The 21384-nt window shown below is 43.0% G+C and overlaps 1 protein-coding gene across 5 annotated transcripts in view; it reads left to right on the top strand.

Moving 5' to 3' along the window:
- The window catches only part of HHAT (hedgehog acyltransferase), a 259911-nt gene that overhangs the window by 98325 nt on the left and 140202 nt on the right, over positions 1–21384 (top strand). For all 5 annotated transcript variants that reach the window (XM_088801657.1, XM_088801656.1, XM_074322217.2 and 2 more), the window contains one exon: positions 3392–3542. In XM_088801657.1, coding sequence (XP_088657783.1) covers positions 3392–3542 — 151 coding nt within the window. The remainder of the gene's footprint in view (positions 1–3391; positions 3543–21384) is intronic.

The following is a 21384-nucleotide window of genomic DNA, read 5'->3' as shown; positions in this document are numbered from 1 at the left end:
AGACACAGTTTTCCTAAAAATTAAACAATACAGATATTGTAATTATAATGCGTTAAAAACCTTTATGCACCATTTTTTTCTATAAGATTGTGAGCCAGTTATTAAAATATGAAGGAAAAAATAAACTTAAACTTTTTGTATCTTAATCCATAAAAACTATTCAGTTACAGATCAATAGAGCACTTGTTGCAAATTGATAAACGTGTGGCTTCTTGTGCTTTCCATCCATATTGGGGTGAAAATCCCCAATTACCTTACCTTCAGTTAGATCTAGCCATAGTTATATTAAGTACCTATATGAAACCAACCCTTTCTGTAGCCCAGTTCTATATGAAAGTCCTAACAAATGGTCAACATTGTGTGTAAATGGTCACGCATGAAAATGTAGACTCAGCTATTGGCTTTACTTCATAGACCTCAGACGTGACAACTCTACACAAATAGTATCAAACGCAGCATTTGAGACAGGAAGCCACCTGTTCTCCCTGATCATGCATCCGGTTAGCAGGGAAAAGGATTCCCTGGTGTTTCACACACCAAGAGCTTCAGAGGCCTTCACCACGCTCAGTCCTCCACAGGCCCTTGGACGCCTTGGGTTCTTCAGGTTGATCAGTTTTAGTTCTGGAGGCGTCGTGCCCTTCAATTAGTTATCCTTACTTATGCCCTGTCATTTCTAGGTCTGAGATCTTTTTGACCAGAGCCTGATGGTGGTTCATTCTCGAGTATTTTAGAGTTCCCCTCATTGCCATCTCAGCCAGTGGGACTGATTCTTCTTTATTTAGGGGAGTTGTATGCCCCCCAAATGCATTTAAGGTGGCATTGCTAGTACATATATCCCACATCTCACTTCTCGATGAATATGTGTATATGTACACACACATACAGACACATACGTATGCACGTATATACACACACGTCATCTTGTTTTCTTGACTCTTATCAGACACATCCAAGAATGCTACAACTTTACATCCTGCCCTTCCAGCAGATATGATTGTAGTCCGGTTTCCGAAAGTCTGAAGAACTTGTTTGACACCCTGAATGGGAATCAGTGATTTCCTGGGGTTTTCTCCTTGTAGGACATTGGTTTTCCAATTTGAACCACTGTCTGCCATTGCCCAAACTGTATATTCAGAAAATGGCTTATGTGTTTTTTCTGGCGCAGTTATCATTTATAGCCACACACTCATAGTAGTAATATTCTTCCAGAGATCCTTGTGTAACATCAAGAGGGTCAGACAGTAATATTTCCTGTTAGTATTTCTTTTTTTTAAAGATTTTATTGGGGAAGGGGAACAGGACTTTATTGGGGAACAGTGTGTACTTCCAGGCCTTTTTTCCAAGTCAAGTTGTTGTCCTTTCAATCTTAGTTGTGGAGTGTGCCATTCAGCTTCAAGTTGTTGTCCTTTCAGTCTTAGTTGTGGAGGGCACAGCTCAGTTCCAGGTCCAGTTGCCGTTGTTAGTGGCAGGGGGCACAGACCACCATCCCTTGCAGGAGTCGAACTGGCAACTTTGTGGTTGAGAGGACGCGTTCCAACCAACTGAGCCATCCGGGAGCTCAGCGGCACCTCAGCTCAAGGTGCCATGTTCAATCTTAGTTGCAGGGGGCGGAGCCCACCATCCCTTGTGGGACTCGAGGAATTGAACTGGCAACCTTGTGGTTGAGAGCCCATTGGCCCATGTGGGAATCAAACTGGTAGCCTTCGGAGTTAGGAGCACGGAGCTCTAACCTGAACCACTGGGCCAGCCCTCTGTTAGTATTTCTTGAAGGCTTGGTTATTTCCTTCTGAGTAGCCCTTAAATCACCTGATCAGCTGTAGCAACCTGCCCTGCAGTACTTCCCTGCACACTGCGGAACATGGTCTAGAGGTTGGACAGCATTGGCCGCTAGTTATCTTCTCCAGGGCTTCCTCATGCACTTTGCCCTTGGCCTTCTTGTGGGCACTGCTCTGGCAGATTCGTCTCACCTTCTCACGTGGCTGCCGAGGCCAGTGAGGACGGGGCCAGTAGCTCATCAGGTCTGAGTGTCCCGTTGGCCTGGAGTGTGTGGCCCTCACCCTCCTCCCAGGACAAAGAGCCTGAAGTGACTGGCCACGAAGCCTGAGGAGACGTGGTATTTGGTAAAGCACACTGAACCTCAGCTGGAGATGTGGGTCGCTCCCAGTGGGGACAGATGGGATCTGTGGGAGCCCTAGTGTGCATCTCAGGCCTCCCATCTCGTCCAGCACCTGCAGCCTATTTTCCTCTCACCCCAGAAAAGTCCTACTGAGGTCAAGAGGCCACTGGCTGCAGCTTGGGGACCTAGTGCTTTTGTTTTTAAAACGGCTTTATTGTGATATAGTTCACATACCATATAATTCACCCATTTAAAGTGTAAAATTTAGTGGCTTTTAGTATATTCACAGATATGTGCAACTATTACCACTGCCGAGTTTAGAATATTTTATCACCTCAAAAAGAATCCCTACCCTTTAGCTACCACTCTCCTATAATCCCGTCCTCCCCTTGCGCCCGAGGGCTAAGCAACCACTAAGCAATTTTCTGTCTGTTTTCCTATTCTGGACTTTCATATGAATAGAATCATGTGATATATGGTCTTTTGTTTCTGGCTTATTTCACTTAGCATGTTGTTTTCAAGATTCATTCATATTTTAGCATGTATCAGTACTTCGCTCCTTTTTATGGCAGAATAATATTCCATTGCTCGGATAGACCACATTGTTTTATCCATTCATCTGTGGATGGACAGTTGGGTTGTTTCCAGCTTTTGGCTATTATGAATAATGCTGCTATGAACATTCAGGTATACGTTTCTGTATGGACATTTGTCTATATATCTCTTGGGTATATACCAAAGAGTAGAATTGCTGCGTCATATGGTAACTCTATGTTTAATCATTTGAAGAACTGCCAAGCAGTTTTCCAAAGTGGCTATACCATTTCATATTCCCACCAACAGTGTATGACGGTTCCAGTATTTCCACATCTTTGCCAAGCTTTGTTGATTTGACTTTTTTGATTCTAGCCCTCCTAGTGTGTATGAGTTCATGTAAGGTTTTGAAAGGATTTGGGAAGGATTTTCCTTTTCTAATAGATTTTTAGTGCCATATATATATATGTATTTAAGTGTGCCCTTTTCTAGTATATATAAAAGCATGACTACTAAGAGGTCCTATTACCTGTCATAGTAATAAAGGAAATGTCATATTCATTAATCCACAAATTTCATCGATCAAAGCCAATGTGGGAGACTGAAAAATATGGGAGTTGAAGGGAAGGAGAGTGGGTGGAGAAGTGGGAGCAGGTGGTGTGTCTCCTGGAATGTTGCCTCTTTCCCAGGAGATGGCCCCACTTCCTGTCGCTGTGTCTGACGGGTCCCTCTGTCTTCCAGGAGGATTGGCTCTGGCCCAAGTGCTCTTCTTCTACGTGAAGTACCTGGTGCTCTTTGGCGTCCCAGCTCTGCTCATGCGCCTGGATGGCCTCACTCCGCCGCCCCTCCCTCGCTGTGTCAGCACCATGTTCAGTTTCACGGGGATGTGGAGGTCAGTGGCTTTTATCTATTACAGTCCTTTAGGGGTGTCCAGTGGGAGGAGCCATGGCTTGGTCAGCTTCAAAGGGCTGAGGCCCCCATCCTGTCTCTTGTCCCTCACCGAGCCGTGATAGGCCCTTCATTTCCTTTATCTGTTTAACAGGATGATCGTCCGTACTTTGTAACCTCTTAAAAACATTGTCAGACTACAAGCATATGTAAGATAAAACAGTTTGTCACCCAGACTTTGTACAAATGCATAAAAGGTTGTGTCTAAAGTGCTTTCTTACTAACTTGGGACATGCTACTACTGTATTGATTATTTTATTGCTGTCTTTTTCTTGTAAATGACATCTGTATATGTGGGACTATCAATTAAGAAAATGGGATAATAGCGTAGACTGGTGTTGGCATTTACTAGCTCTCAGTTCTGGAGCAATTTGCTAAATCTCTCTAGGTTTCTGTTTTCTTACCTCTTAAATGATCATGATGGTAATGATGATGATGGTTGTTGTGAAGATTAAATAAGCTCATGCATTTAAGGCATCGGGCACACAGTAGATATTAGCCTTTACCCTTATGTTATTTTTATACTTGATACACTTGGGGAGACCGATGCGTATTCTAAATTTTCTTAACTCTCCTTGATTTTGCTCCATAAACCTGTGTTGGCCTGGAGTCTTTGTTCCAAAGGATCCCTCAGCCCTCCTGCTGTTTCTAATTGTTTTCCTGAATGTGGGCTTGCTTGCTGCTGCAGCGTTTCCTTGTCCCTCCCAGTATGGAGCAAGTGACAGGCTTGCTTGCGCAACTGCAGACCTAACGTAAGAAGCCCCAGGTAGGGGCGTGCACGTCCACGGGAGTCACGTCCACGGGAGTCAGCACCTATTACATTTTGCCCTTTAGGTGCTTCCAGGTCCCTCACCCTAGTCTTGGCCTTGCACTGCCCTTTGGCTCATTCATGTGGCTCATTCCATCTTCTATGTCATCCTTGTAGGCCGAAGAGCCAAGACGTAGGTAGGGGAAGAGCTCAGTGACTACTACCAAATCTAATGTTGCTATTTAAAAGGGGGTGCATAGCATACAACATCTGTGTTTCCCCGAGTAACTTATTGTAGATGCTGAATCTATCTAAGCCTCTGTAAGCACATTTTACTTTTGGTCCGTCTGCTTTTGGGGATTAGAAATGTCCTCTGGTTATTGCAAGGAATGTCAAGTAATTGCTTTCATTTGTCCTTAATCACTTCATTGACTATCACAGGTTGCCCAGTTCTAATGGCAAGGTTAGCAGAGAGCCCTAGTAGTGCGGGGGCCAGGGAGTGAGTGGCTGGAAGTCTCTGTTAACTTTTAACTTACAGTAATTTACTGAATAAACAGGTCAGGACTCAGCATGATTTGGGGGAGGTGTCACACGTGCCTGGTGTGCTCCTAGCACGGTTCCTCTGACTCCTTGGTGTGCATGCTTGCACTAATGCATTTCTCAGGAAGCACACTCTCCTGAAAAGGCTTCTCCAGTGTCAGCTGGCATAATTAAAAAACCATGACTTCCGGGCAGGTATGTTGCCTCCAGGCTCCTGGCTCCTTGTCCATAACTACCAGCCCACTGATTGTCATAGGAGGCAGTTTAGACAGTTGACTGTATTTCACTTTAAGATGGGTTGTCTTCTGTCCTTTATTATTTTAACCAATTAAGTAATTCTTTTTTTTTTGGTCCCAGACCCTCAGTTGCACAGAAACTACAGAGGAAGAGAACATGTCTGCCATGACCGTTATCATTCGTGATTAGAACTAGACTCAAATAGCGTAGCCCCCCAGGTTGTTGAAACACTCTCTCCTCCCTCTCAGTTACCATGTGGGCAAGAGAGTAAGAATGAAACATTACTCTGGGGCGCTGGGGTGACCCCTGGAGTGATGTGGTTCTAAAGGGAGCTGCTTACAAGGGATGGTGATGAAATCACACACATGGCCTTTCCTGGGAATGACCTAGGCTTGTATCCTGGCTTCCTGTAGCATGCATGGGTGTAGATTTCCCCCTTCACATTTGTTTCAGTTTTTTTTTTTTTTTTTAAAGGGTTTCCTGGTTTGCCAATTATACTGAGAAACACCTGGGTCTTCATTTTTTGTACACAGTGACCATTCCACATTAAGTAGTTGGATTTAGCAGGGGATTTTAATTCTCTCTGAGCTGTAGTGCGTAATTGAAGGCTCAGGAGAAGTGGTCTTTTATTGATAAAAGGATAAAACCTAACAGTTAATCTTTTGTGCTATTTGCAGATGCTCCTCTGCCCTTAGGAAGAGCTGTACCTTGTCAGGTTCAGGGTCTGGTCGCACAGCCCTACACTGACTGGCCCTCACCCCCGTTCTCTCACTTTTCTCTGTAAGAATGCACGACAAGAGGAAATACAGTTTTGAGTTTATAGTTTCTATTTCCGTTTAACTTTATGCTGATATTTCTGGGGCATTTACTGAGGCCTTGCTGCAGACGGGGAATTGCTCCCTCTTCCTGGATTCAGGCCTGAGAAGAATTGAGTCAGGAGCAGATGAGAAAAAAGTTGGAAATGCAAATCTTGCTACTGGGTCGTGACACACAAACGGCAGGGTGGATGGGAAGTAGAGCGAAGAGATTAGAAACAACCTCTGGAGATTGTTTAATGGTTACCCGACCTTCTAGAAAGCCTACACTGAGTGGGGTTTAGAACTGATGATGAGAGATGAATTTTTAGCCTCCTGTTTTAAAGGAGTTTTACTTACCTGACCACCGTGTTGACTCCTTGCAATGTCTTTCAGTCTACATAGCAGTGAGAGGAGACTTGGGCTGGCAGCCTACCATATCAGAAGGGATTTTACATCATAGAACAGATGAAACTGGCCATCAGCAGAGAGATGATGTTCACTGACGTGATAGTTGAAATTGATCACTCAAAATGCCATTCCCCCAGGTAACCCAAACCTGAAAGTTAGGATCTCTGATGGGTTTGTTCATTTTTCCCTTCTCGCTCTTCTCTTTCTTGTAATTAATGCTCAAATATTTGCAGGCATAACCAGACCCTGAGGAGTATGTATATTCCCACTTGCATGATTTTTATGTGGCTGTACGGACCTGAGGTATTGAGAATCTTCTGCTTAATTTTTAGGTTTCATGTTTAATGTCAGTAGGCTGAGATCTGTAATGACCATCTTTTGCTGGAGTTGTTAAAGATGACATTGTGTGTCTAAGGTTTCAAATTAGAAAACTGATCATTTTCCCCTGGATCTGATTTCAAGCTATGGAAGCAAAATGTGCAAAGTGATAGAATTTCCCTTGGCAGCTGGTGAGTTATGGGTCAATTTCAGTTATCTCAGGTATCTCACAAACTTGCCCTCTGCATTTCTTGAATTATGATGCTCTAGGATCTTCACAGGTAAACTCATGCATCACTGCTTATCCCAGGGGGATCTGGGCATTGGTGGCTGCTAGACCTTAGTATATGGGGCATGTTTGAGCAGGGGACAGAGGCGCCTGAGCCCCTTTTTTTCAGCAGGGAGTCCAGTGCATGACTGTTAAGCCAATAGAAGAATTTAGGTACGTAGGTGGAGAATTGGTCCAGGCCTGTGGTCAGTGACGAAGACCAGCTACTCAAACTCCTGGCTTTGCCTGAGTCTTACCTTTGAATCATGTTTAACCTCAAGTTGCAGGGCAGGATGGCAAGCATGGAGTTGGTGAAATATATGCCCCCATCTACCAGGATTGCTGGGTGGAAAGCAGGGGCAGCGCGAACTTAAAGGAGGAAAGATGGAATAGGTGCTGTTCCTAAGAGTTCACTTTTCTTGGCGGCAGCCTACTAACTAAGAGCGCACTACTTACTAGCTGTGTGACTTGGGCAAATAATTAACATTCTCTGGGCCAATCTTTTCATCTCTAAAATGGAGCTGATAATAGTAATTGCCTCATAGGGGTAATGTGAGGGTTGATTGAGCCTCGCGTATAGGAAGTGATAGCTTCTTAGTTTTTTTTTTTTTTTTTTTTCACTTAAAAAACCTAACAAAGCCAGAGATGACTGAGAGGCCAGCCTGAGGATGGTCCAAGTTGGGGAAGCAGTGAGCAGTGATGGGACTGGCTGAGTAAAGACTCCAGTCCAGTTCTGAGCCTGAGATGTGACAATTCAGAGATAGAGACTATGGTGGAACAGTCGTGGGCACTGCCCTCAGAGAAGGGAGTTTGATCAAATTGCTTTTGCCTCAGTTTCCTTGTCTGTTCAATAAAAGACAGACTTTGTCATGAGATGACGTCTGTGTTCCCTTCCAGTGCTAGCACTGTACGAGGCCCAGCCACACTGGATGGGGATGACCCCCAATGTCCTGGTGTGAAAGTGCTCCCGTACCCCACTGCTCATGTCATTGGGGAATTTATTTCACCTCCTTAAGCCTCAGTTTTCTGAGGTATTAAAATAGGGCTACTCATAGGACTGGCATCACGGGGTTATTGTGAGGGTTAAGTGAGGTCATCTACTAAAGCAGTGAACACAGAGCAGGCACACGGTCGACACCAAAATGTTAGCTAAAAATCATAATTACAGACATGAAAGTAAACGTTACACTGTTTGTGTGTTTTTTAATTTCCCAAATAGAAAGCCCTGATAGGGTGGGTGTTTAAGAAGGTGGAAAGGGATGGGGGTGGTGATAATATGTGGAAGGCAGAGATTTCAAAGTGGAAGCATGGGGGGGGGGGTGTCCCCGTAAGCTGTACCCCTGTGACCTCCTCCTCACCCCTGCGGAGTTCTTTTTGCAAACAGTCTGTAGCTCCTGGACTTTTTTGGGTACCTCTCTTAGTCAATCCTTCTCTCTTATGATCCAATCTCAGTGGACTCAGAAAACATATTTTTCTTCTTCTAACATTCATATTTCAAAATCCCCTCACCTTCTCCTCCAAACACAGACTTGCATAAATCAAAGTGAACAAGGAATAGCAAGTTGAGGCATATTTTATAAACCTTCATTATGTTCTGCTTCCTGGGTTTATTTTTACTTCAAAGTCATTGACTCTGCCCTCTTTTCCATTTCTCCCTGCCTGGAAGATGTTTTCAGTTCACGTGCCACTGAGCGAACTCCCAGACTGAAGGCTTTCGAGTGAGGAGCACTCTGATGCCAGAAGCAGTCGGGCAGCTTCAGATCCAGGGCTTTCGCGTTGGTCACCAGTCACCAGAGCCCAGACCTGGGCCCCGACTGCCTGGGTTTGAATCCCGGCTCCAAAGCTTATTACCCAGTCAACTCTCTGTGTCTTAGTTTCCTTCTCTGGAAAATGGCGATGCTGTAGTATCCACCTCTTAGCACAAACACCCTGTACTTTTCATGGCAGCAGTCACTCTCCCAGTAACCCTTTCTTTCCGTGCTCACACCCCACCAGGCCATATGTTTTCTTGAGGGCAGTGATCAGATCTTGTTCTTCCTTAACACTGTCCCCAGCACCCTCCTCGATGCCCAGCATTTCGTGGGCACTCAGGAAATCTATGCTGAATGAACGAATGGTCACTTGCCTCTGACATTTTGAGCACCAGGTCTTAAGAGCAAAATGTTCGGATATTTTGAGCTGGCAGCTGAGTGGTCTCTCTGTAGCGCTGACACATCGTTGCTGGCGGGGTGCCAGGCACAGGTGTGACCACTGTCGATAATCTTTCTCTCTCTCTCGTTTTCTCATTAAGTGTTATTACATGGTGTGCCAAAATGTTGTGTCTGCTAGGATTTTCTTGGGAATGAATCTGCCTTAGAAGGAATGAGGAGTGTACGCCTTTCTTAATTACTATCATTATTTTATCAGACACTGTGCTCCTTCTTTGATGTCGGATGAGGGAGAAAGTTGCAGACTTAAAAGAAGAAAAGAGATTCAATTCATATGTTGATATGAAAGAGGAGTTTGACAGCTGTTTGTCTTCAGGGATGGGATTCTTCTGAGGAAGGTGCTGAAAGAAAATCCCAATCGCTTACACTGGAAGATAAGGAACCTGGGTACAGACTGGGCGTGAAGCCCTTCTATTAGTGCTCTTACTATTATTGTTGTGAAGATATGTCCTCACAACAATAATGGTAAGAGTATTAATAGATATAATAATAACAGCAGCTCTGTTTCTGCAGCAGCAAACACGTAGTGCTTACAGTGTGTCAGGCACTTTTCTAAGTGCTTTTAACGTATTTCATGTATTGAATCCTCGCAACAGTCCTATGACGTAAGTACTGTGATCCCCACTTTACAGATGATGAAACTGAGGCATAGAGAAGTTGAGTAACTCTCCTTAAATCACACAGCTGGTAAGTGCTGGGGCTGGGATTTGAACGCAGGCATGTGGTTCTAGAGTCTGTGCTCATAATTACTACCTTTTCCTGTTTGTCTCGTGAAGTGGAACGGAAGCGAGCTCCTCCTCCGGGGTCTGGAGTGTGAAGCTTGTGTGACAGGATCTGGAACTTCGGGGTACCTGAGCATGATGATGGCGTTCGACTCTCTAGAAGGGGAGATGGTGCAGGGAGTGGTGGGGAAGGGGTGCAGTCGGGTAGCGGGGGGGCTTCTGTGTCCCGGGGGATGAGGAGAAAGGAGTTGCCACTTTACACTGAGTAACTGAGTAGGAGGTGTGAGGTCAGTAGAGCTTCTGTTCTAATGTTACCTTCCTTATGTTGCAAATTGCAATCCAGAAACAGCCGCCCCTCTGGAGGTGGGAAGGGGGGCTTCACCTGGTGTCCACATAGAAACTTGACTTTGTTTCTCCTGCCATTGACTCTTCTTGTGTCCCTTTGCTCATGGCCACTTTGATGGCTGTCCTCCCCCACCTACTCTGTCCTTTATCTCACTTCAGGCTGGGTTCAGATCGTCTTTGCCAACAAGGATGGCAGATTGCCGCTCGCCTGCCACTCTAAACTTCCGGCCCCCCAGCGCTCTCCTGTGCTAATTCACACCCTCTCCTCAGCAGACTAGTGTTGCCTTTGCCCCACCTCAGTTCTGAGGATTAAATACAAGGTGAAACCTGCTATTTCTTTCTCTTAAATGATTAGAGAGGTGTTGATGCATCCATCAGTCTCACAATTGTATGCAGTTAGGTCTCTTATTCCTTCTGTGTAGTTTCTGCCTTGGTGATAAGCTGAGCAAATCCTTCTTCACTCCATCTGCCATTTCTTTATTTTCGTATAGAACAGGAATTCCTAGTTTGGGGACACACGCCACTGAAACAGTGTTACTTTGCTTCTCAAAAGACTGCTGTCCATAGCGTCCCCATCATCGGGCATGGTGCCTAGCACATAGTAGGTACTCAGCAAACAGATATTTCCTGAGTGAAAGATAAATGATCCCCCTCACCACCACCACCCACTTTCTTGAAGAGATAAAAGAAAAATTGGGTCACATGTGAAGTTTGGGTCTAACTTAACTTATTTCCAGTGGTTGCTCTGCCATCCTAACTGCATTCATGGTGCTATAAAATGCCATCTTTTGCCATATTATGAATTTCCTAAGTTGTACGTGAGCATCATTGTAAAATGATAAAGTGGTTACTTCATCCAGAAGAGATAACACTCCTCAATGAGTTGTGCATCGAGTAGCAGAGCTTGAAATTCATAAAGCAGAAATAAAAAAGCCAAATGCCTTAAAATGGTCCCCTGTTCTCTTTGACACTCACTCTTGTTCATTCTTCCCCACCACACTGGCAGCCTTGCTGTTGCTGAAACATCCCACATTAAACTGTCCTGCTCAGCCCCTTTGCACTCAGTGTACTCATTAAAGAATAACTCCCCACCCCCCTACCCTCTCCAGCCAATTTGTGGTACCATTAATTTCTTCATGTAGATCCAAATATTCCATTTGGTATTATGCTCCCTTCTGCCTGAAGAACTTCCTTCGCCTTCTGGTCTCCTGGCAATGAATTATCTAAACTTTTATTCTTGTTTTTTTTCTGAAGACATCTTTATTTTGCCTTCAATTTTGAAAGCTGTTTTTACTGGATATAAAATTCTATGTTGACAATTATTTTTTTTTCTTTTAGTATCTTAAAGATGTCTCTCCATTATCTTCTGGCTTGCAGAGTTTCTGACTAGAAGCCTGATATAATTCCTCTGTATGTTATGTTTCTTTTTTATTCTCTAGCTACCTTCAAGATTGTCTCTTTAATGTTTGATTTCAGCAGTTGGATTGTGATGTACCTAGATGTGTTTTTCTTTGTGTTTGTTCTGCTTGGAGTTTTTTGAGCTTCTTGGATCTGTGGTTTATTGTCTTTCATTAATTTGGGAAAAATTGTGGACATTCTCTCTTCAAATATTTCTTCCTTCCCGTCTCTCTTTTTCTTCAAGGACTCCAATTACACATATGTTAGACTGTCTGATATTATCCCACAGATCTCTGATACTTGGTTCTATTCCCTCCTAACTCTTTTATTTTTAAAATTTGTTTGTGTTTCAGTTGAATACTTTATATTGGCTTAAGTGCATTGCTCCTTCCTCCTTTCTTCTGTGGTATCCAGTTTTCTTCTTCAGACCCTAACCTAAAGTAGCAAAGGAAGATGAGGATTGACATTGGAGTTGGCCCCCATGGAGGTAATTGGTGACCTTGACAACAGCAGTCTTAGTGAAGTGGTGGGGGCAAAAGCCCCGTTAAAGTAGGCTCAGTGGAGAATGTGGGTCTGATCTCATCCCAGGAACCTGTGTGGGGTTTAATGAGGGAAAAGCGGTGAACATGTGTTGGTCAGAGCCCAGACTTCCTCTTTTCCTGACGTGGCATCTCCCCAGTTCTTACTGACTAGGCAGACCCCTTGAGTCTCAACCAGTCTCTTGCAAGGCTGTGTACTACACTTGGCAGTGGGGTCACTTTACCATTCATCACAGGTGTCCCTAAGCCAGGCTTACTGGCCCTCATCTACTGCCTTCCATGTGGAAACTTCTGGATCTCTTCTTGCCATATGGTTGCTGAAGGAGGCTCAGCAGTGCCAACTAGGCTGTCTCCTTCACTGCCTAACTATGTTTATATTAATATGGCCACTCTTTGTAAAGAGCAATCCTGCAAGGTGGTCTGTCCGAGTTCCAACCAGAAAGTAAAGCCAGAACTTCTCTGCTTGGGTTTACCTTCACTTACATAATAGCCTTCCCTTTGAGGATGTTCTAGGTGGGATTGTGGGAAAGGGAGCCCGGACATGTTTCTGAATTCTTTCTTCTTTTAGCTCTTTTTCCCCCAAAGTTCACTGAGTCACAGGGACAGGTTTTTTACTTCCTCTTCCTGTCTTCTCTTTTGACATATTCTTCTTCTCTAGGTCAGGAACCCTTGTGGCCCAGCTCTGTAAGTAGGAGGGGGTGTTCTTTCTGTAATACAGACAAAAGTAGCCTAAGATCTGATTCTGTTAGACTTGGTTCTGAATTTGTGGACAGTCTGACAATGAGGAGCTAGGGATTGCTGAGAACAAAATTCATTAGTTTAAAAAAATTACCTGTTAATCCTACTGAATGGGAGAAGATATTTGCCAATGACATATCCGATAAGGGGTTAATATCACAAATTTATAAAAAGCTCACTCAACTCAACTCCAAAAAAACAAACAACCCAAAAATGGGCAGAGGACATGAAGAGATATTTTTCTAAAAAGGACATACAGATGGCAAACAGACATATGAAAAAATGCTCAGCCTCACTAACCATCAGAGAAATGCAAATAAAAACCACAATGAGATACCACCTCACCCCAGTTAAAATGGCTATCATCAATAAATCAACAAACAACAAGTGCTGGCGAGGATGTGGAGAAAAGGGATCCCTCATGCACTGCTGGTAGGATTGCAGATTGGTGCAGCCACTATGGAAAACAGTATGGAGATATCCCAAAAATCTGAAAATGGAACTACCTTATGATCCAGCAATTCCACTCCTAGGTATCTATCTGGAGAAATCCAAAACTCTTATTCAAAAAAATGTATGCACTCCCAAGTTTATTGCAGCACTATACACAATAGCCAAGGCATGGAAAGAACCAAAATGTCCATCAGTAGACGACTGGATTAAGAAACTGTGGTACATTTATACAATGGAGTATTACGCAGCCATAATGAAGGAAATCTTACCATTTGCAACAACATGGATGGACCTAGAGAACATTAGGTTAAGTGAGATAAGTCAGACAGAGAAAGACAAATACCACATGATCTCACTTATATGTGGAATCTAAAGAAGAGAATAAGTGAATGAACTAATCAGAAACAGTTGGGGGGCTGAGGAAAAACTGAGGGTTGCTAGATGGGAGTGGGGGTGGGGATAGGGGAGAAGGTGAGAGGGGATTAGAAAACAGTCAGTAACCACAAGATGGCCATGGGGTTTTGAAAATTAATTTGGAGAATGTAATCAATAATGTTGTAAAGATGTTGTAGGGTATCCGATGGACACTTGTCCCATTTGGGAGACCACCTCAGGGATGATGTTGATGTAGATGCCTGATCACTGCACTGTACACCTGAAGCTGAAGCTGAACAATAATGAATGTCAACTATAATTATATATATATATATATATATATATATATATATATATATATACACACACACATATATATGTATGTATATTTATATATATGTATATCTATATATATGTATGTATATACTTAAAAGAAGCAGAGAACAGCATTAGGAACAGAGACAGTAGAAATGTAATGGCTCTGTGCGATGTCAGAGGGATAGTGGGTGGGGGGAGGGGGGTTGACACAGTGTGAGGGATATAAATTATAAACGTCTAAGTATTACTTTGTTTTGTGCACATGAACTAATAAAAAATGTAAAAAAAATTACCTGTTAGAATTAACGTATTGATTCATTTTTTCTTTTGTAGAACTTTTTCTTTTAATTGGGGAAGGGGAACAGGACTTTATTGGGGAACAGTGTGTACTTCCAGGATTTTTTCCAAGTCAAGTTGTTATCCTTTCAATCATAGCTGTGGAGGGTGCAGCTCAGCTCCAGGTCCACTTGCCGTTGCTAGTTGCAGGGGGCGGAGCCCACCATCCCTTGTGGGAATTGAACTGGCAACCTTGTGGTTGAGAGGACGCGCTCCAACCAACTGAGCCATCCGGGAGATCAGCGGCAGCTCAGCTCAAGGTGCCGTGTTCAATCTTAGTTGCAGGTGGCGGAGCCCACCATCCTTTGTGGGAGTAAGGGAGTCTAACCGGCAACCTTGTGGTTGAGAGCCCACTGGCTCATGTGGGAATCGAAACAGCAGCCTTCGATGTCAGGAACACGGAGCTCCAACCGCCTGAGCCACCAGCTGGCCCCAACTGATTGATTCTCGTAATACTGTTGTTCAGTAAGGATTTAGGTATCATCATTACTATCTAAGAACCAGAGAGATAAGTGATGTTTCCAGGGGCAGATAGGTAGCACATTCTAACTACATTCAAATCTAAATCCTAATTCTTAGTAAGAAAGGCTTAGGTGCATAAATGTATTTGCTTGTAGATGAGTATTAAAAATTTATACATTCAGTAGCACCATAGGTGAATAATTTTTCTCTTCCTGTTATACCTAGAATAAAGGCAAAGATATTTGGTGTCGTGCACTTTGTGAGTGCTGAGATTTTAGGCTCCTACTTTAGCTATAGGGACATTACACCCTGATCCTCCTGTCTGTAGTAGACATTCAAAGGCTTTTTTCTTGGAATGCTAACACAACTCTCTGTCCAACGCTTTACCTCATGAATAAGATGAATACTCTGTCTCCTACTAAGTGCTGTAAACTGCAGTTAACCTACAGGGTACAAGTTAAGACCAAGTGTTTGCCTGCCATGCTTGGAAATAATGTTTTATTCTTAAGCATAGCAGAGCAACCCTGCCTCCAACCTGCCATTTCAGGTGCCTCTCACTCACCTTGTACTAAGTGGTGCAGAGTTAGTCCTCGTTCCTCAGTCCGGCCTGTCTAGTTCTTTCACAAACCTCCATGACTTTGGTGCTGACTCCCTCATCCTCAGGGCTCACTGATAGCTCCTCCTGGATCAGGCAAAGTACCTCTGACTCTTCCAGTGAGTCCCAGCAGCGGTGTCACCTTTTCTGTCGAGCTGTGCTCAACTCCCTAGGCAGAAGGAAAGCTTATTCCTCTTTGCTCCATGGTACTTGGCACGTTCACGTATTTTAATACTTAAGTGTTCATACAGTCATTGTATCTAGCTCACTGACCTGTTGGAGGCCATACCTTACTTATCTCCTATTTGGTATGTTGCTTATGTAGCAAATGTCTGTCTTTGGCAAGAGCCTTGCTATGCCAAGTGTGATCTGAGGGACAGCAGCATCAGCCTATCTTAGGAGCTTGTTAGAAGAAAGGACCTTGGGTCCCACCCCAGACCTACTGAATCAGAATCTGCTTTTTAACAAGATCTCCTGCACATTAAAATTGAGGGGCACTGGATGGGGCTAGAGGATTCCTCCCTGACATGCCATGACTCTGTAGACTCCCTGGATGACAGCCATGTGTGACTGTGTGTTTGAGTATTCAGTATCTCACAGGGACTGGGCCCCAGAAGAACTTCAGTGGGAGCTTTTGCTGATGTTCCAAGGAGGAGGGGTCCCAGAGGGACTGAAGAGACAGGGAAAGGATGAACTCAACCAGCTGCAAGGCAGGAAGGGGCTGGAGGCTAGCTTTTTGATGAGCGAGCCATCAGGCAAGCCAGCCTTAGTTCATGACATCCAAACCAGATGGGGGTCACTGGTCTACAGTCACAAACACCTAGGAAAAGGAACTGCCCCTGTTTGTTGTCCCTACGATGCATTTATTCTCCAACTTATTTCCTATCATGTGGACTTCTCCACTTCTCTGCCCTCTTCCCTTGGTTCCCCTAGAGTTGCTCCTTGTGGGTAAGAATCTCATAGATGAGGGACTCTGCCATCCAGAAAGGAATGCCCAACCTCTCCTGGGAGCTGACTGTGACCTGTGGACAACCTTCCTTGGATTTTGGAGGACTGCCCTCCTGATCCCGTCTGGAGAGCGATGTATAGTGCCCTCTGAGACTGTTTAGATAGGAGATCTGGCCCTCCAGACTCTGGAAAGCAATGCCTACAGATATGACCTTACTGTTGAAGTAAAGATGACAGATACAAGGAGTCATTAGATTTCTGGGAAATGTTCCAGTTACAGTATATAGAGGAATTGCTAAGAAGTTAATTAAAATATACATCATGGGTATCCTACAGGTGCCAACTGGATTGTGATTAATGAGTGAGTTAGTGGCAGTCAGGTGAGGGTGCTTCTATATTATTACAGCCAAGTTTCTTCAGCTGGGAGTGGGGAGCACAGTGGTTATCATGGGACTCAGGAAAATGGATTCACTGAGGCTTGGTGGCAGTAGCCCAAATCCCTTTATGACACATTGCCATCATAATGTAAATTTGCATGTAATAATATTACTTGTCTAGTGGGCAACTGACTTAATTGGTAGTAGTAATTATTGTAGCAATATACTTCAGTTGGGATCAGTTATCCTTGCAATGTGTGATTTTACTGTAAAAATTGAGGACTGAAATCTTTCATTCCCAGGATTTCTCAAGTGAGTTTCTACAACAGGGTGAGATGTGGTATGTTTGAGATACGGTGTATTTCCTCCAAATAGTTCCATGAGATTGATCCACAGAGAAATCTGAGGGACTGGTTTTACATGATATGTGTTCTGTATTTTGTTTGACTACAGATATAATTTCCCCCAAATTACTAATAAGATCACCTGCCAAAATTCTGCCTTTGAGTCAAAATCATTGGTGACTAAAATGTGGTCCGTGTGCTTCTCTTCCTCAAGGCCATCGGTTACTTGAATCCTATCAGCGAAGCCAAGAAACTGGGCCAGCACCTCTTGTGGGTTTGAGTGGAGACCTCAATTTGAGTTACCTGTGGGATTTGGCTGTAATCCTTGGCGCTTGGGATGGCAACACAGGACTGTTAGGTCTACCTCTTAGAAGCTGGGAAAATCCTTAGTATCCTGAGGGTTCCAGGTCTGAGGGGTCAGAGGAGAGGACAGGGGAGGGTGTGAGGTGAAGTGGGGAGCGCGATTCTCTCCCACTCTATAAAAGCGCTTCCCTAATGGAGCCTTGAGCACAAGGGACTCAGTTGTGTTTCAGTATAATGTGGGTAGGAACGACTTTTTCTAAGACACGTAGGTCCAGGAGCTGCCCTTAAGAAATCCACACAGGTTGCTATTGCATGAGTTTCTCATACGTGAACTCAATCATGCTGCTTCTCCGAACACTGACGGATACTGGAGCTGCTTGCAGCCGGGAGTGTGTCTTGAGATGCTTTCCTGGTGTTGGGAATGGTCACCTGGAGCCCATCCCTCCATAACGAGAGAGAGAGGCTGAGAGCAGTATCAGGAGGAGCAGTCTCTGTGCCGCAGGGTGAAACTCATCATCTCATGGCTCTGTGCTTTGACCACTGAGCAGCTGGCGGAGGTGCCCAGCAATAGGGGTGGTGAAAAATCTGTTTGCTTTCCTAGGGCAAGTTTTGTCAGCATCTCACTAAGCAGAGTATCCCTATTGTATGGCCTCTTCCCAAACTGTTCTGCATCTTCCTATTTGATTCTCAAATGGTCTAGATTATTTTCATTATTAGTCTTTTACTTATAAAATATTTAGACAAATTATAAACATTACCTTAAGAGATTGTGCCTAAAAGTCCAAATTCTCTTTGGGCAGTGAGTATTTATTGAGCACCTACTATGTGCCAATCATCAAATTATGGATGCAGAGCTGAATAGGGGAGTCTCTGCGTGCAGGAAATTAATGCCAACGAGTAATGTATCCTAAGACTGGCAAGACCATCACTGAGCCTATGTAGCACCTGACTATTTAAAATCACTTCCACAGTTATTGTCTTATTTGTTGGTTCAATGGGTTAGAGAAGGTCCCATTTTTATTATTCCCATTGTATTGATGAGTAAAATAAAAACCAGAGACGTTAAATAATTTGCCCAAAGAGGTAAGTGGTAGAGCTGGGACAACACCATCACATCTCTCAATGTGTCCTAATTTACTGAATGTCAGCTTCCTTCGCATTTTAGCAATAATTAGCTTCACTGTTGTGTCTTTAAAATGCAAATATTATAGAGACATAATTCCCATCTTACTCCTTGTTTTTCTGGATACCCTCATGTGTGACTTATCCTTCAGGAATATACTTGTCTAGACAACCGCTTCAGGGAAAGTTCTAACTGTCCGTCCATCTGTTCGTTCATTCATTGATCCAACAAATATTTGCGGAGTGCCTGTTATAAGCCAGAAAGTGTGCTAGGTGCTAGAGATAGAATAGTGAAGAAAACAAGCAAAAGCATGCACTTTCACAGAGTTTACTTTCTAGCTGGTGAGTCCGATAATAATTAACATAATAAATGAGTGAGTAAGATGATGTGTTAGGACAGAATAAGTTCTGTGGAAAAAAGTAGAGCCAGGTAAGTGGAATCTGGAGTTCTGAGGGAAGGGTTGTAATATTTAGTCCATAAATAAAGTTTCTCCAAACAATGAATTAATGAATCCTGAGCCATTGCTCCCAAGCAAAATATGGGGTGAGATTGCTGTGAGTCTTTAGTCACAAGATTTTTGTCAATCAGTCAGTACCCAATGTTGTTTCACTGTGTGTTTCTGTTTGAAGACACCCTCATCTGTGACACCCTCACCCTCATTGAAGACACCCTTATTTAATAGACATTGTTGATTCATTGACATTAAACTCATGGCTGACAGCACGGTAACTCATGCCTGAGTGAAGCATATCGACCATACATGTTTTCTCCGTAAGGCACATCACAGGCTTCGTATGCTTAGGGACACCAGACGGCACTTCAGGAGTATGCTTGGGGCCATTTTACACAGTGAAAATCACCAGCCAAAAGCACCAAAGTACAGAAAAGATGACACTAGGTAGACTGTGAAAAAAACACTTGTTTGCAGTATGAGAGCTGGGACGAGAAGGTAGAGTGCTGCTTTGCCCCACCTCAGATGGACAGGTGGGTGATGAGTGACTCAAATTTTTTGCTGCTCTGTGCTTGTCTGTGAGTGACTGAAAAAGTGTCTCAAGTATTGATTTTGAGGTTACAAATACATTTTAGTGAGTAGGCAAATTCACAAATACAGAATCAGCAAAGAATGAGGATTGATTGTAAGTGGGGCCATGAGGGTAGGCCTCAGTGAGCAGGTGACATTTGGGGAAGACTCAAAGGTGAGGATGTGAGTCATGTCAGAAGGTATCTGCAGAAGTGTTCCAGGAAGAGGCTTCACTGATGAAGTCTACCAAATATGCAAAGAAGATTTAATACCTATTCTTCTTAAAGTCTTGCAAAAATTTAAGAGGAGGGAGTGCTTCCTAACTCATCTTATGAGGCCAACATTACCCTGATACCAAAACCAGGTAAGGACAATACACACGCAGAAATTACAGGTCAATATCTCTGATGAACGTAGACGCAAAAATTCTCAACAAAATATTAGCAAACTGAATACAATACGTTAAAAAGATTGTACACCGCAATCAAGTGGGATTTATTCCAGGGATGCAAGGATGTTTCAACATGTGCAAATCAATCAGTGTGATACACCACATTAACAAAAGCATGGCTAAAAATCATACGATCATCTCAAAAAACGCATTTGACAAGATACAACATGCATTAATGATAAAAACTCTCAAAAAAATGGGTGTAGAAGGAAAGTACCTCAACATAATGAAAGTTGTATATGACAAACCCACAGCTAATATCATACTCAATGTTGCAAAATGGAAAGCTTTTCCTCTAAGATCAGGAATAAGACAAGGAGGCCCACTCTAGCCACTAGTATTGGAAGTTGTAGCCACCGCATTTAGGTAAATAAATATCACATTGGAAAGGAAGAAGTAAAACTGTTATTAGTTGTGGATGACATAATTTTATATGTAGAAAACCCTGAAGACTCCACCAAAACACTATTATAAACAATAAACAAATGCAATAAAGTTCCAGGGTAAAAAACCAATATACAGAAATTTATTGTATTTTTATATACTAACAGCACACTATCAGAGAAATCAAGAAAACAATCTCATTTACAATCACAACAAAAAGAATAAAGTACCTAGCAATAAACTTAACAAAGGAGGTAGAAGACCTCCTGAAAAGTATAAAACATTGTTGAAAGAAATTGAAGAAGACACAAAGAAATGCAAAGATATTCTGTGCTCATGGATTGGAAGAATTAACGTTGTTAAAATGTCCATATTATGTAAAGCAATCCCTATCAAAATCCCAATGTCATTTTTCACAGAACTACTGTAGAACAAATAATCCTAAAATTTGTATGGAACCACAAAAGACTCCAAAAAGCCAAAACAATCCTGAGAAAAAAGAACAAAGCTGGAGGTAGCACACTCTCTGATTTCAAACTATACTAAAGAGCTAGAGTAATCAAAACAGTGTGGTATTGGCAGAAAAACAGACACACAGACCAATGGAACAGAATTGAGAGCTCAGTAATAAACCCACACATATACGGTCAACTATTTTACAATAAAGGAGCCAAGAACATACAATGGAGAAAGGAAAGCCTCTTCAATAAATGATGTTGGGAAAACTGGACAGCCACATGCAAAAGAATGAAACTAGACTACCATCCTTACACCATACACAAAATCAACTCAAAATGGATTGAAGACTTCATCAAATATAAGACCTGAAACCATAAAATACACAGAAGAAAATATAGGCATTAAGCTTTTGGACATTGGTCTGAATGATGTTTTTGTGGATTTGACTGCAACTAAAGGGAAACAAAAATAAATAAATGGGACTATAGTAGTACCTCGCTTTTTGAACATCTCCATTTACAAATGCCATAAACCCGGAAGTAAATGCTTCAGTTTTCGAACACGCCTCGGAA

Source organism: Rhinolophus sinicus, chromosome 11, assembly GCF_057876585.1.
Source record: "Rhinolophus sinicus isolate RSI-liver-muscle chromosome 11, RSI-T2T, whole genome shotgun sequence".
In the NCBI taxonomy this organism is placed as follows: Eukaryota; Metazoa; Chordata; class Mammalia; order Chiroptera; family Rhinolophidae; genus Rhinolophus; species Rhinolophus sinicus.
This window is presented reverse-complemented; position numbering and strand designations above follow the sequence as displayed.